General features: G+C 40.8%; 1 protein-coding gene across 3 annotated transcripts in view; it reads left to right on the top strand.

Moving 5' to 3' along the window:
- Positions 1-14,794, top strand: part of cemip (cell migration inducing hyaluronidase 1) — a 189,160-nt gene that overhangs the window by 74,077 nt on the left and 100,289 nt on the right. For all 3 annotated transcript variants that reach the window (XM_087842950.1, XM_087842956.1, XM_087842959.1), the window contains exons 3-6: positions 2,059-2,196; positions 5,012-5,150; positions 7,123-7,359; positions 10,342-10,521. In XM_087842950.1, the coding sequence (XP_087699076.1) occupies positions 2,059-2,196; positions 5,012-5,150; positions 7,123-7,359; positions 10,342-10,521 (694 nt within the window). The remainder of the gene's footprint in view (positions 1-2,058; positions 2,197-5,011; positions 5,151-7,122; positions 7,360-10,341; positions 10,522-14,794) is intronic.

Raw genomic sequence — 14,794 nt, 5'->3', positions numbered from 1 at the left:
GTGACTGTTTTTATTTGGGGCTGTATGAATAAAACTGACTTGAATTGAATTAAAGATGATGTCATAGTTTAACGCAGAGTCTCAAACAGTGAAGAGCAAAGAGGTGTAGCCGTTACTGAGAGGGTGAACTCAGGTTGAGTGAAAGAAAACCTTTTTTTCACCATGGGGCGATCGTGGCTCAAGAGTTGGGAGTTCGTCTTGTAATTAGAAGGTTGCCGGTTCGAGCCCCGGCTCGGACAGTCTCGGTCGTTGTGTCCTTGGGCAAGACACTTCACCCGTTGCCTACTGGTGGTGGTCAGAGGGCCCGGTGGCGCCAGTGTCCGGCAGCCTCGCCTCTGTCAGTGCGCCCCAGGGTGGCTGTGGCTACATGTAGCTGCCATCACCAGTGTGTGAATGGTTGGATGTAAAGCGCTTTGGGGTCCTTAGGGACTAGTAAAGCTCTATACAAATACAGGCCATTTACCATTAAAACCTACTGGGAAAATGCTGGCGGGAGTCCTTTGAACTTTGTAGCTTCTCCATCTACCACTGTTTGTTTTATACATGGAAAATCTAAAGCTACAGACATTACGTTAAAATAATAATAATGTATACTTTATAGATCCCCGTGGGGAAATTCCTCTCTGCATTTAACTCATTCATTCAGTGATGCAGTGGGCAGCCATTGGGCGCCCGGGGAGCATTGTGTAGGGACGGTAGCCCAGTGGTACCTCAGGGTAGCCATTCAGTGGATTCGAACCCCTGACCTTCCGATCATGGGGCCACCACTGAGCTATAAATATGCAGATGAACTGTTAACTTTGTCTGACACAATGTTTAACATGGGCAGATCACTGAAGGCTGACAGCAGCTGTCCCTCTTTAAATCGTAATAATGTCTGCAGCAACCATGGAGGCATGGGGTGTACTAAACCATATTGTCTTGTGTAACAAATACAATAATAATAACTGCATTCATATTTAAAAATATAAACATAAAAGGTTTTTTTTTTTGCAGGCCAATAAAAATGTGCAAGGGCTGTAAGACTGAGGCACTGACCTGGGGCTGTCTCTTAATCCACTTACGTAAAATTTAATTAAATTGCATTTGTTAAATTGCAGCGGTGTCCTGTTTGATTGCATTTTAAGAACTTGTCCTAGCTTGGCTCTTTTAGTATAGAACCTTTTCATTCTTTTTTGACTTCCAATGGGTGTTATCACACGGACAGACAAATTTAATTAAGAAAAGCATTGTGAAATATGACAGACACATATTTCTTATGAACAAGAATTTATTTTTTAACACTGAAACACTGCGTCCACTGAAGGTAAAAACACCTAAAAGATGCACTTGTGCGTCTACAGTTGAAGCTCCACCTGCAGCCCCATCTTTCCTTTCACTTCACTTTCACTTGGTGAATTTTAGGAGCTGAGACATCCTTCATTTAAGCACCAACATAGAGTAGTGAGTCATAGACAGGAGGATGAAAACAGAAAGAAATGTGGTAATGTGGTGTAGTTTTTAATCATTTTTGCATGAAATAATCTGCTTTTAGTGACCAACAGTGAAAAAGCGGTTAAAAATATTCCACCAGTGCATCTGTGAAATGATCCCACAGCCTCAGAGTTGGATACAAAAAACAAGGTGCAATCAACAAAGTTCTCAGATTTGATATTTATCTGTAATCAATGAAAGTCTGTGATCCACATATGTGAGGACACAACAACATTTGTTCTGACAGCTGTGACAGCATCATCACTTCTTTCTGCTGCAGGGACGTCAGTCTGGGCTTCACCAAAGAAGGACAATCGATGTTAGGGAGCACTGAAGATGCACTAAGAAACTCTATATTTCATTTTCCTTTGCTTTGTTGGCCATCTGTATATTTTAAACGTTTGTACTTTTTTATGTCTATAAAATGAAAAACATTCAGTATATAACAGTGTACAATATTTGTCCCTAAACATGGACTAAAAACTGTTCTGAAATCTTTTCATGAGTGAAATGTACACATGTTGATCTCATTCCATGACTGATGAGCTGATCAAAGTTAACTGTGTTTTTGTCTGTGTCATTCAGTATGCCCAGATAAGGAGCCAGGACTGCAACCATGGATGCCAGGACACAGTGAAGACCACCGTGTGACGATCAGTTATGGCAGGAAGGTCCTTCTCACAACTTCAGCTACTGTCCACTCTATTGAGATTCTCAGCGGAGGTAAACTGAACAAATCTATCGTGTCTTTATCTTTCTCTAAACTGAAGTGATATTTCAGGAGAAAAGCTTCAGCATAGGAAGAAAACTAGCAAGAGAAAGGAAGAAGAAAGATCATGATTGGTAGAATTCTTACATGCTTCAGAGATAACAAAAGGTGTCCCATAGTTGCAGTGGTTTGAATTTAGCTGAACCCAACACAGACCCACCAGAGAAAAGTAACATTTGGACTAGGGCTGGGCGATATGGCTTAAAATTCATATCGCGATATAATTTCAAGCATGTGCGGTAACGATATATATCACGATATATTCTTTTCTTCTGTATAACGTATTTTCCACACTATAAGGACTTAAAATCCTTTAATTTTCTCAAAAATCGACAGTGTGCCTTATGTATGAATTCTGGTTGTGCTTACTGACCTCGAACCGATTTTGGCTGCAGAAATCTGTTAAAAATGTTTTAGTACAACTTTGGTAAGCTGCACTGCTTGATGGATTGTCAGAGCATTACGGCTGCCGTAGTGAGGAGCTTCGCGGAGGAATCTGGGTCCTAAACTCCGTCCCTCCAGGTCCCAAAGTCAAACGAACACAGAGTAAAAAACTGTCTAAATTCTTTCATCTTTAATTAAATCATCAGCGTTGCTCCTTTACCAGGTGTAACAATTAAGTTTAACATCCATGCATCCATGAAAATAGAAGTTATTAAATTTAACGTAGCTAGAAGTTAACAGGAAGTTAGCTCGCTAGTTTCCACCTAAACATTTCATACCATGTTCTGACTGAGAGATTTTTGAAACTAATTCAAACGTACAGCTCTGCTACCACTTCCAACATAAATGAAGACAGAAAACTAAACAGCAGTGGCGTTTGTAGGGTTACTGAAGTTGGACTAGCTGGTATATAATGTTGTGCTACGTGATTGCTAGCGACACAGCTATGTTAGCATAACATTAGCAAAGTGAAGCTGGAGGATGAACGGCAACTTTTTTCCACTCGATAAAAGTCATTAATGAATCAATGTTACGGAAGTGGAGGAAGCACAGTTTTTGGCTTTCCCCATATTTCAAAAGTGCTTCATCTCTTTGCTATGACTGTCGCCCGCCATAATTTGCAGATGATAATGGTTGTAGCCGCTGCGATGCTTTTGACCAAAACAGACGCAGCTTGATGACATCATCAACATGCGCTATCGCGATAGAGCGATATAGTCAAAATCTCTATCGTTGGCCAAATTTATATCGTTTCTATCGTATATCGTTTATATCGCCCACCCCTAATTTGGACTGTGTAGTATGAGCAGTAGGTGAGGTGTTTTGGTGAGGAGTAGGGGGGCATAGCTTATCTATGTTTGAAATGGTCCACGAAAAGTCTTTCAGTCTAACTAAGGCTGAAGCTACACTGGGATTTACAGTTACTGAACCCCCCAAACCCCAACTGCAGCCTCAGTCTCAGAGGAGCTCAACACATTTTGCCACTCTGCCAGTTGGTCCCCCTACTATACACCCTGTACATCGATGACTGCTCACCAACCCACCTCAACTAACGTCATTGTCAAGTATGCTGATGACAACACCGTGGTAGGGCTCATCTCTGATGGAGGTGAGACAGTGTACTGGGCAGAGATGGAAAACATGTCTGGCTGTTGCTCCGAAAATAGCCTGAAGCTGAATATCCTTCAAACAAAAGAACTTATAATGGACTTCAGGAGACATGGACTGGTGCACTCCCCTCTCATTATAAATGGGGAACTGGTGGAATCTGTCTCCACCTTCAGATTTCTGGACACCTGATCTCATCTCTGCTGATCTCATTCACAACACCATTGCCCTGGTAAAGAACAGCAGGATCAAGATCTCTGTCTAAATAAATAAATAAATAAATCTGGGTAAATTCCCAGATGATTAAACATGCGACTATTTTGCTGGTAATACCTGAAATGAGTAAAGAAAATCAACAGCCTATTTATGCAAGATAATTCAGAATTTTATTGGGGGGTTATATTGGTTCGGGGGGGTCATAACCCCCCTAACCCCCCTGGAGATTACGCCCCTGTGCCTTACAGGGGCGTGTCCTTCCATGATGGTTCCTCTTCTTGCTCCTTCTCTTTCTTGCGTTTCTGCTACCTGAGATATTCACTAAGCACACGATTAATCTTCCTGATTTCCTCATAGATCTTTGTTGTTTTATCTTCGCTAGCGGTTCTGACATCCACTAGTCCTTGGCCACCTTTCTTGTGTTCAGCGTACAGACTCAGGGTGCTGGCTTTGGGGTGAAACCCTCCATGCATAGTAAGGAGCTTCCTTGTCTTGATATCAGTGGCTTGTTTCTCTTCTGTTGGCCAGCTGATTGTTCCAGCAGGTTATCTGATTACTGGCAGAGTGTAGTTGCTGATAGTCCCTGACTCTGCAGGTGGTTGCAGTTTCTTAGCAGCTTCTTCATTTTTCCCAATTCCCTGTGGGATTGCTTGATGGTCTGAATTTAATTAAAAAGTGAAAAGTATATAGAGTATATTGTGCAAAAGAAATCATTTTAATTAATGACAAAAATGTGGTAAACAAAGGGCTACAGTCGTTCTGAGAGAAGTAACACATGCAGAATGTGTCACTGAATGCTTATTTACTACTGAGCTGAAATCACTGAACTACAGACAAAGTAAAAGAGATAGCTGTCGAGCTACATCCATGTATGTGTTTGTGTGGAAAGCCTGGATTCAGGGCCATAAATGGTAGGAAGACAGAAGGAGTTTGTGGGCACAGGGGCATGAAAGACCTGCCAGGAGGCTTCATCACTCACCCCCCCTCCTCTCTTCCCCACAGGAAAGCTGGTGATTGCTGACACCAACCGGCCTATACTGCTCCGGACAAAACACATTCTGATTGGGAACAAGGGGGAGCTGCACATTGGGAGCCCAGACTGTCCTTATAAAGGCAACCTCACCATCTTGCTATTTGGAAGGTGAGGGTTTATAAAACGTAGCAGGATAAAAACACTATTTGTTAAAAATGAGTTATTAGGTATTTACTGTTAAGAAAGTAAGTGTAAGATTTTTACCACGTTTACTAATTGGTGGATACACCGTGTTTAAAAAATAGTGATTATACTTGTTTGGAAGAAGGTAGCAGTGTGAATCACAAGACTTAGGCTACGTTCACACTGCAGGCGAAAGCGCATCAAATCCGATTTTTTTGACCCTCTGCGACCCATATCCGATCATGGTGTGACAGTGTGAACGGACAAATCCGATATTTTCAAATCCGATCTGGGTCACTTTCGTATGTGGTCCTGAATCCGATACATATCTGATGTTTCAGAAAGCGACTGCTGTTTGATGGTCAAGTCGCATTAAATCCGTCTTTTACGTCACTGACACAAGACAGACGCCAATTATCAGCGCCGGAGAAGACATCGCGAACGCTTCCTGGCCATCCGGTGAAACTGTTGTGAAGACAACGTTGGAGAAACGTGAACATTTTATTTGTACTGTATAATCTGCAGATTCTGACAGAAATCTGCAACTATCCTTTGAAGCAGCGCTCCTCTAAAACAGCAATAAGGATCATTATTAGGTTATTTACATTATTATGGAAATAACTTTATAACTTAAAGCAAAAATTGGGAAACGTGAAGTCTGAAGTCTTTATATTAAGGGCCATCAGTCAAACAGTACTGTTGGTCTGGGTCTAAACAGAGCGCGTTGTGTGTGACGTCTTCTTTTGCGCATGCGGCCGCTTTGAGCGTTCACACTAGAGCGCGTTTGCTGTCACATTTTATTTGTAGTGTGAACGAGCAGACAAAAAAATCGGATCTGATCAAAAAATCTGAATTGAGCATCAAGACCTGCAGAGTGAATGTAGCCTTAAAGTAAACTGAGTGGTAAAGAAAGGATTGTGGTTTGGTTAAAATGGAGCGACTTGGTCCTGAGACCCATCCGAGAATATTGTGACGCAAACATCAGGGGACTGACTGAGGTTTGTGTGACGCCACGTGACTGTGACGGGAAGGTAGAATGAGACAGCAGAAGAATGAGACCAGTAATGAAACTTTTAACAGAGAACAACCTCAATATACGGTAGTAACAAACAAATATGTTTGATATCCCAGTGTGTTTTTTTATCAGTTATGATAGTGTATTAAATAGTGAATTTGTTGTTGCACACAAACTAATGACAAACATTATCATATTAGACTACTTGTGATTAGTAAAAAAATATTTATTATCATTTTGCTGTTAGTAAATTTACTCATTTACTTAATACCTGCTTTTTCTTTTGTTATGGTTATTAAAAAGTAATAATTGATGCCATCTTTGTTGTCTTCATCAGCTTTTGTAAATTTGACTGCATAGTTTTCACCTAATTAGACACAAACTCTAACTGAATTATTTCTAAAAATTAATTTAGATTAATTTAACAGACTTTTAGGTAAAGTAATCATGAGTCACAGCCTGTTGTACAGCACTTGTGCTCTCTTGTTATTTGATTCTTCTGTCTCTCCTTAAGACCAATTTTCTAACAAAACTGACATACATAAAATATTTTGGGTTTTTTTAATTATTGGAAGAGAAAAAAACAAACTTAATAATTATTCTGTAATAATTTGTTTGTATAAACCAGGGGTCCCCAATCCCAGTCCTCAAGGGCCGGTGTCCCTGCAGGTTTTAGATGTGTCCTTGATCCATCACAGCTGATTTAAAAGGATAAATGACCTCCTCAACATGTCTTCAGTTCTCCAGAAGTAATGAGCTAATCATGTGATTCAGGTGTGTTGACCTCCAAAACCTGCAGGGACACCGGCCCTTGTGGACTGGGATTGGGGACCCCTGGTATAAACCAACATCAAGGCTAACTAAAGTGCACTCTGTGCCTCAAAGCCACTTGAAAACTGTCAAACTGTCAAAACATTTATCATTCTCCATTCTTGTCCATAGACTGGATGACAGCGATGAGGAGCACAGCTACTTTGGGAGAAAGTACATTGGCGTGGGGACTGGGGGGACGCTAGAGATTCACGGAGAAAGGAAGCTGTCCTGGACATTCCTCAACAAGACGCTCCATCCCAGAGAGAGCAGCCAAAACAACTATCTGTTCCAGAGAAGCTGGGGGAATCGAGGCATCATCATCCACGTAATCGACCCCAAGACAGGGGAGGTGCTGCACGATGACAGGTGACGTTCCTCTTGAACATAAGCATCAGAGCTGCAGTAAAATGTGGAGACTTAATTAGAGAAGTAATGATCTGGTAACTGGCAGATCATAAGCTTCTAATTAAGGGTTGTAATGACAAATGTGCTCTTAATAAATGTAACGGTGTTTTACAGACGGATATTACATTTAGAAATCAGTGACATGCTTAATATCCTTTCATTAATAATAAAATCTATTCAGCCATTAGGTCAATAGGTCCAGTAAAGTGACATCAATATATTATTGAGCAATATTAGTGTCAGCCCTCTTTCGAAGAGAGATTGTTACCTGTGTTGCCAACTTAGCGACTTTGTCGCTATATTTAGCGAGTTTTCAGAGCCCCTTAGCGACTTTTTTTTCTAAATAGCAACTAGCGACAAATCTGGCGACTTTTTCTGGTGTTATTGGAGACTTATTTATGACGTCTTTTTGACGTGAAAGCGCGTATCGCTTTTACTCTCAACAAGCAGCGGTGCTGCCAGGGGCACCTCGCCCGTGCCAAAGCGCTCACAGGTGGAGGATAGTCCTCCCCCAGCTGCAGGAGATGTTCACACCTGTGCGTCACAACTGCAAATGAATCGCGCATGAGTGAAGCCGCTGCTCCGCACTGACTGTAACGTAGTCAGTTCTTCTTTTACTCTTATGCTGTTTTGTGGATCAGGTTTAAAACTACTTATAAACACACACACAAAGTAACTCCACCAGAGTGCCTATTTCGGGTCACTTTTGCCGGTCCAAGCCCGGATAAAGGAGCAGGGTTGGAATTGTGACATTACAAAAAACAATAATTGCTAAAAGAAATTTAATTTGTAGTTCTAAATAAATTCTAAATGCATTTAGGACGTTTTTTACTCACTTTATGTCTCTCCCATGATGTTATTTCTCTCTCCAACAACGTAGGTTACAATTACATTAGCATGACCAATTATGCAAATTAGGTGATGACGTCATTTGGCGACTTCTAGCGACTTTTAGGACAACCAATAGTGATTTTCCTTACTGAGGAGTTGGCAACACTGTTACCAGTGAATGTCAGTTGTTCAAAAGTAAGCAGGTACTAAAGGGTCATTTATCATCTTTAGTAACATTTATTTCAAAAGTGAGCGTGTCATTTACGGACATTTTATGCTAAAACATAACATCAAAAAATTCTCATTTCATGAGTGAAGTCTTACCAACTGCTGTCACAGAAATGCACTTTGGCAGTCAGAAAGGCTCTGAAACAGTTTCTTTTTCTATACAGTGACAAAGATTTTCATGTTTGGTGGTGACGTTGATGAATAAAGACCACAGTTACTGTCCTTGAATTCAATTTAATTCAGTTTTATTTATATAGGTCCAAATCACAACCACAGTCAACCTACAGAGAACAATGAAACAATTCAAGCACTTGGTGACAGTGGGGAAGAAAAACTGCCTTTTAACAGGATATAAGCTCCAGCAGAATAAGGCTCATGGAAGGGGTGTATGAGTGGTTGAGGGTGAAGTGAGGAAGGCAGGAAAAAGACATGTTGTGAAAGAAAGCCAGAGATGAATGAAGAAGAAACTGGGTCCAGGGTTTAAGGTCACTAATCCATCCCTAACCATGGGCTCCATCAAAAAGGACACTTTCGGAGGAATGATTTGCAAATGGATCTATCTGATGATGAGTGGTATAAATCATGCTCCTTGGCCCAGAGTCAGACAATTAATGTGCAATCTCGGCTACTTCAATATAAATGGTTAACAAGACAATATATTACTCCATCAAAAAAGCATCATTTTAACTCAAACATCCCAGACACCTGTATTAAGTGTGGAGTGGACACTTTATTTCACTGTATGTGGGAGTGTCCACATGTGAAAATCTTTTGGGAAAAGGTAATAAATCTGTTGAGTCAAATTATTGGTGATGTGATTCCACTTCATCCTAAAATATGTATTTTAAATATATACCCGAATAATTTTGTACCTGCTCTGTTAACCATTGGACTTTTGGAAGCCAAGCGCTGTGTTGCTATGTGTTGGAAAAATCAAAAAATATGTGGACTATCTCAGTGGCTTAATGGACTGACATCTGTACTATCTATGGAGAAAATAACTTATACATTAAGAAATAAACTGGATAAGTTTTGGGCTATTGGTCAAAATTCTACAACTTTCTGGAGAACTGCAGCGTGCACACTGTGGACTTAACAGCCTGAAACTCTAACATGATTTGTATATCGTCCTTCCCTTTTGTTATGGTTTGCTTTGTTTTTGTTTCTATTAGTATGTTGTTTCTGTTGTTGTTGTGGTTTTGTTTTTATTTATTATTTATTTTTTTACTTTATTATTTTTTTATTTTATTTTATTTTATTTTTTTTTATTTTTTTTTGCTCACGGTGCACCATTAAAACCGGTTAAAATCAATAAATAAATGTTTTTTTGTTTTTTTTTTAATTTTAAAAAAAGGAAATTTTCAAGCCAACTCTTAAAAGTAGAGAGGATGTCTGTCCTCTGAAACTGGGAGCTGGTTCCACAAACGAGGTGCCAGAAAGCTAAAGTCTCCTAAAGCTAAAGTCTGCAGGACAGCGATTTTACTGCAAAATGAGAGAGGTGCTCGGCAGACTTACCTATACACAGGGGTATAAATGGTTGCAGCAGCTACTTAAAATCAGTTGTCAAGGAGACAACTGATTACAAGGAGAATGCCAATTCAATTTTTACTCAAGCGTGACTGAACCATTATTGGTTAGGTTTTTAAACGTTGTTTTACACGATTAAATTACAAGTAAAAATGCTTCAGAGATTCATTCAAGCTGTGAATCCCTCTGAAGCAAGAAATGCAAAGTGGCAAGTGTGCAAAATAACTCGTGTTCTCCGTCATCTCATGATGGCAGACTGTTTATAGCACAGCTTTCAAAAGTCCCCTGAAGGCGTAAGAATTTGGTGCTTTTCTTCTTTTATCTGTCTCTCTTTTAATCTCTGTGTCATTCTCACAGGTTTGACACGTACCGCAGCAAAAACGAGAGTTATCGCCTTGCAAAATATGTCGATGGCATAAAGCCTGGGCTCATACTGGCGATGCTGGTCAATGACGAGGGCTCCAACAACTTGGAGGACTCCGCTAAGAAGAGTATATCCAGGCTTGGCAGCAAACACATCAGGAGTCTCGGCTTTCGGTAAGCTATTGAAACACAGTTTTAAAATGAAGTCCATTAACCTGTAACCGAACCTGTGAGTTTGCCTTTCTGAAATAAAAGATATCGCTCGTGGTCGTTTTGGGGCTTTTGATGATTTCTTTGAATTGTTATTATTCCAAGGTGGAATGATTGTACAGTACACAAGCCTTTAATGACTTTACACGTTCAAACGTATACATATAGGCTCAAATATATACAAACATTCACTTAAAGCGTTGCTGGAGTTCTACGGTGACCGAGGCCTATTAGCTTCTCATTACCAAACATAAATGACCACAACTGATGATCCTTTTTGCGAACACTAAAAGGATTTGTTTGATGGGAGTCAATGGATTTAATTTTGTGTGCAAACTCATTTTAGCTCAGGGTAAGAATATTTCCACGCAAATATAAGTACATGAGGCCCAATAATCCCAAACACATATCAGGCCTCAGCTTCTGGAGTTGATCTGGCATCAATCTTATTGAACATTTGTGGATTAAATTTAAAAGCCAGGTGTGTCACAGGAAGTTGATTCATTAAATAAACTACGCCAATTCTACCAAAGCATATTCAAAATGATACTAATTTTCTTGTCGAGTGTGTGTGAACTTCTGAGCTCAGGAAAGAAAATGTGTTTTTGAGCTCAGCACAGTCCAGAGCATTCATTTCATTGACTGTTTTGATTTAAGGAGAAAATGTTAGAGCCTCAGGTGAAGCACCTTGAATTGTTGTCCTTTTCTCTAATTAATGCCTGAAGCTTTTGGGGATCTCTTGGTGATTAATGATTTTCTACAAACTATGTCAAGGGTAATATTTCTTAGGCAAACTAACACTGGCCACTTTTCTTTTGCTTGCAATCGATTGCAAGACAGTGATAAAATGGGCCTAATAAAACAGCAATCTAAAATATAACTTTAAAAAGGTGAGAAATATTGGAAACAAGAAAGGACATTTGCAGTCTGCTGCAGCAACTCCTGATTGGAAGACTTTTATATCTGGTTATAAAGTCTTCTTGATCATTTCGAGAATAATGTGCCACGGGAGAGCAGACAGTGTTCGTCTTTGTTTCCTACTGAGTTTCCTACCGGTCAGAAGTTTTAGAACACCCCATTTTTTCCAGTTTTTTATTGAAAATTATGCAGTTTGATGTCTCACTGCACTCTTAAATGAAAGCACAGTACAAATAAGCAATGGGAGTTAAAAAGAAATCATCGAATCTATTCTAAACTTTTGACTCATCAATGCAGCCACCTTTGGCAGCTATAACAGCTGAACACACCTGTGGCATTCTTTCTAAAACAGAAATCAAATATTCTTCAGGACGTTCTTCCCATATCTGTTGCAGAACTTCCCATAAATGTGGACCTTGTAGCTGCTTTGCTTTCAGTCTTCTGTCCACTTCATCCCAAACCAGCTCGATGGGGTTTAAGTCTGGAGACTGTGCTGCCACTCCATGTTTTCAAGCTCACCATCTTGTTCTTTCTTCCTGGGGTAGTTCTGGCATAGCTTGTGTTTTGGGTCGTCGTGCTGTAGACACACAGACAGGCTGCCTCTCACTCTGTACAAGTCACCGACCCTGGATCTAGCAAAACAGCCCTGGATGATGGTCTGTCTCTCTTCCATTGTTAATTGCCTTTTTCTCACCATTGTTTTAGCAACACGCTACTTTCTGCAGTAATGGTAAATGGCCTGTATTTGTATAGCACTTTTACTAGTCCCTAAGGACCCCAAAGCGCTTTACATATCCAGTCATCCACACATCCACACACTGGTGATGGCAGCTACATTGTAGCCACAGCCACCCTGGGGCGCACTGACAGAGGCGAGGCTGCCGGACACTGGCGCCACTGGCGCCACTCTAGTGCTTGTTGGAGGGCCTCCACCTGATGAACCTAATACAATCACATAATCTGCATAAAGCAGAGATCAGATCTCCACCTGGTTACACCTATAAATTCAGTCCATAAAAATGATGAACAACAGTCTGTGATAAAGGACAGCCATGGTGGAGTGCAGAAATATGAAATGTGGATCAAGGAACCTTGCAACAGTTCCACAGGAACCATAAGAGACGCTCCATATTCCCAAAGCACCCGTCACGTGAGACTCTGAGGGATGCAGTCAAATGCCTCCTCAAAGTCCACAAAGCATATGTAGATGGTAAATGGCCTGTATTTGTATAGGTTTACACGCTTTACTCTACATTCAGTCATCCACCCATTCACACACACATTCACACACTGGTGATGGCAGCTACATTGTAGCCACAGCCACCCTGGGGCGCACTGACAGAGGCGAGGCTGCCGGACACTGGCGCCACTGGGCCCTCTGACCACCACCAGTAGGCAACGGGTGAAGTGTCTTGCCCAAGGACACAATGACCGAGACTGTCCAAGCCGGGGCTCGAACCGGCAACCTTCCGATTACAAGACGAACTCCCAACTCTTGAGCCACGATCACCCCAGTACAATACTGTTCAACAGATGCTCACGAGGGTATGATACCACGGTGTGCTCCAAGCCAACACTGCTTTTATGCAGACAGAGGGGCTGTAAGTAATCCAGAGAAGTTGGAACACCTGTAGGAATTACTCACAACAGCTTTCAAAGCTTGATCAACCTCCATTGCTGCAGAAGAGCTTTAAATCGTTAACCCAGGTTTTGTTCCCTGAAAAAGGCCTTTTTGTATAATTCTGAAATATACATTATGTTTCAGTTTTGGTTAACCTTAACTTCTTTTTTTCAAAGCTCTGGCAGTTCACCAGTTACCTTTGTGCCATTTCAAGCTATTCATTGGACTTGAATGACATGAATTGCAATTAAAAAAACTGGAAAAATTGGGGTGTTCTTAAATTTTTACTGATAGTGTATTTTTGCAGATTTACATTAAACTAAACGTCTTTCACATTCACTGTTTCAGGCAGTGTTTCAAGTCTACCTGCTGACAATAGCAAAATATTACGATTTAGATTTGTTCATTATGGTTTATAAGTAGCATACAGACAAGTTCAGTTTACCACCATTTGAGAAAACGTGCTTTGACTCAAATGTTATGCACTTATCTAAGATCGTGGCTGTGCCTCAGGTGGTGCAAAAACTGTACAATAAACAAAAAACAACACATTTAGAATAAAAGCACCACGAGCGCCTTGTAAGGACCGTGCACTATGAGACACTGTAGGAATTTATACTCTCATAAAAAATGGAGAAAGTAAAAATGAAGTTGGTTAAAAACAGTAAAAGTAAGACTTGCAGTGTTTAAGAGAGAAGTGAAATGACAGGAATAAATAATATGTCGACTATAAACATCAGACATGTTTGGGATCTTCTGCCTGAAAGGTGTGCTCACCTGTGACAGAATGAAGAGTTATTATACAGCTTTACAGAGAACGGTAAGAGTGACGCGTCCTTTATGGTTGAATTAGTCTGAGGACCTGTGCTTATTCAGTAGTGTGGAGTGGGTGTGTTGTCCGTGATAGAAAAGCAGTTTGTTCAGTGACCCCTGACCCTCACTGACAAATACCTGTAAATTCTGACCACTGATGCTTCCAGCTTTGTGGATTAGTTTTTTGATCTTTACATCTCTGGCACTGATGCTGCCCCCCAGCAGACAACAGCAGAGGAAACATCACTTACTAACACAGCTCAGTAGAAGATCAACATGCGTGTCTCCTCATCTCCTTCCTGTACACAGCATCACTGTTGGTCCTCCAGTCCAGTCTGTCATTCATTGGGCCTGACATACCTACTACAAACACTAAATGATAATACATTTTATTTGAAAGCGCCTTTCAAAACACTCAAGGTCGCTGTACACTTACAAGCAACATAAAAGCAAGAAGTTTACAGAATCATAAAAGCATAAGACATAAACAAATAAAATAGGAGAGTGGAGAGGTTATGTGGGATAAGCTATTTTGAACAAGTGGGTTTTGAGTTTGGACTTAAAGAGTGAGAAGGAAGAGATGTTTCTTAAATCAGGAGGTCGGGAATTCCAGAGTCGTGGAGCAGCTGAAAGCCCGGCTCCCCATGATGCAAGACGGGGGGAAGGGGCGGAGAGTGAAAGGGAAGAAGAAGATCTGAGACAACGAGATGGGGCGGTGATCTTAACCAGGTCAGAGAGATATGGAGGAGAGAGATGATGAATAGCCTTAAATGTGTACAAGAGTATTTTGAAATTGATGCGATATTTGACCAATGAAGCTGCTGCAGGACAGGAGTGATGTGGTGGGCAGAAGAGGTCCTGGTGATGATACGGGCAGCAGAGTTC

This window comes from Neolamprologus brichardi, chromosome 1 (assembly GCF_056152115.1).
Source record: "Neolamprologus brichardi isolate AB-2024 chromosome 1, ASM5615211v1, whole genome shotgun sequence".
In the NCBI taxonomy this organism is placed as follows: Eukaryota; Metazoa; Chordata; class Actinopteri; order Cichliformes; family Cichlidae; genus Neolamprologus; species Neolamprologus brichardi.
This window is presented reverse-complemented; position numbering and strand designations above follow the sequence as displayed.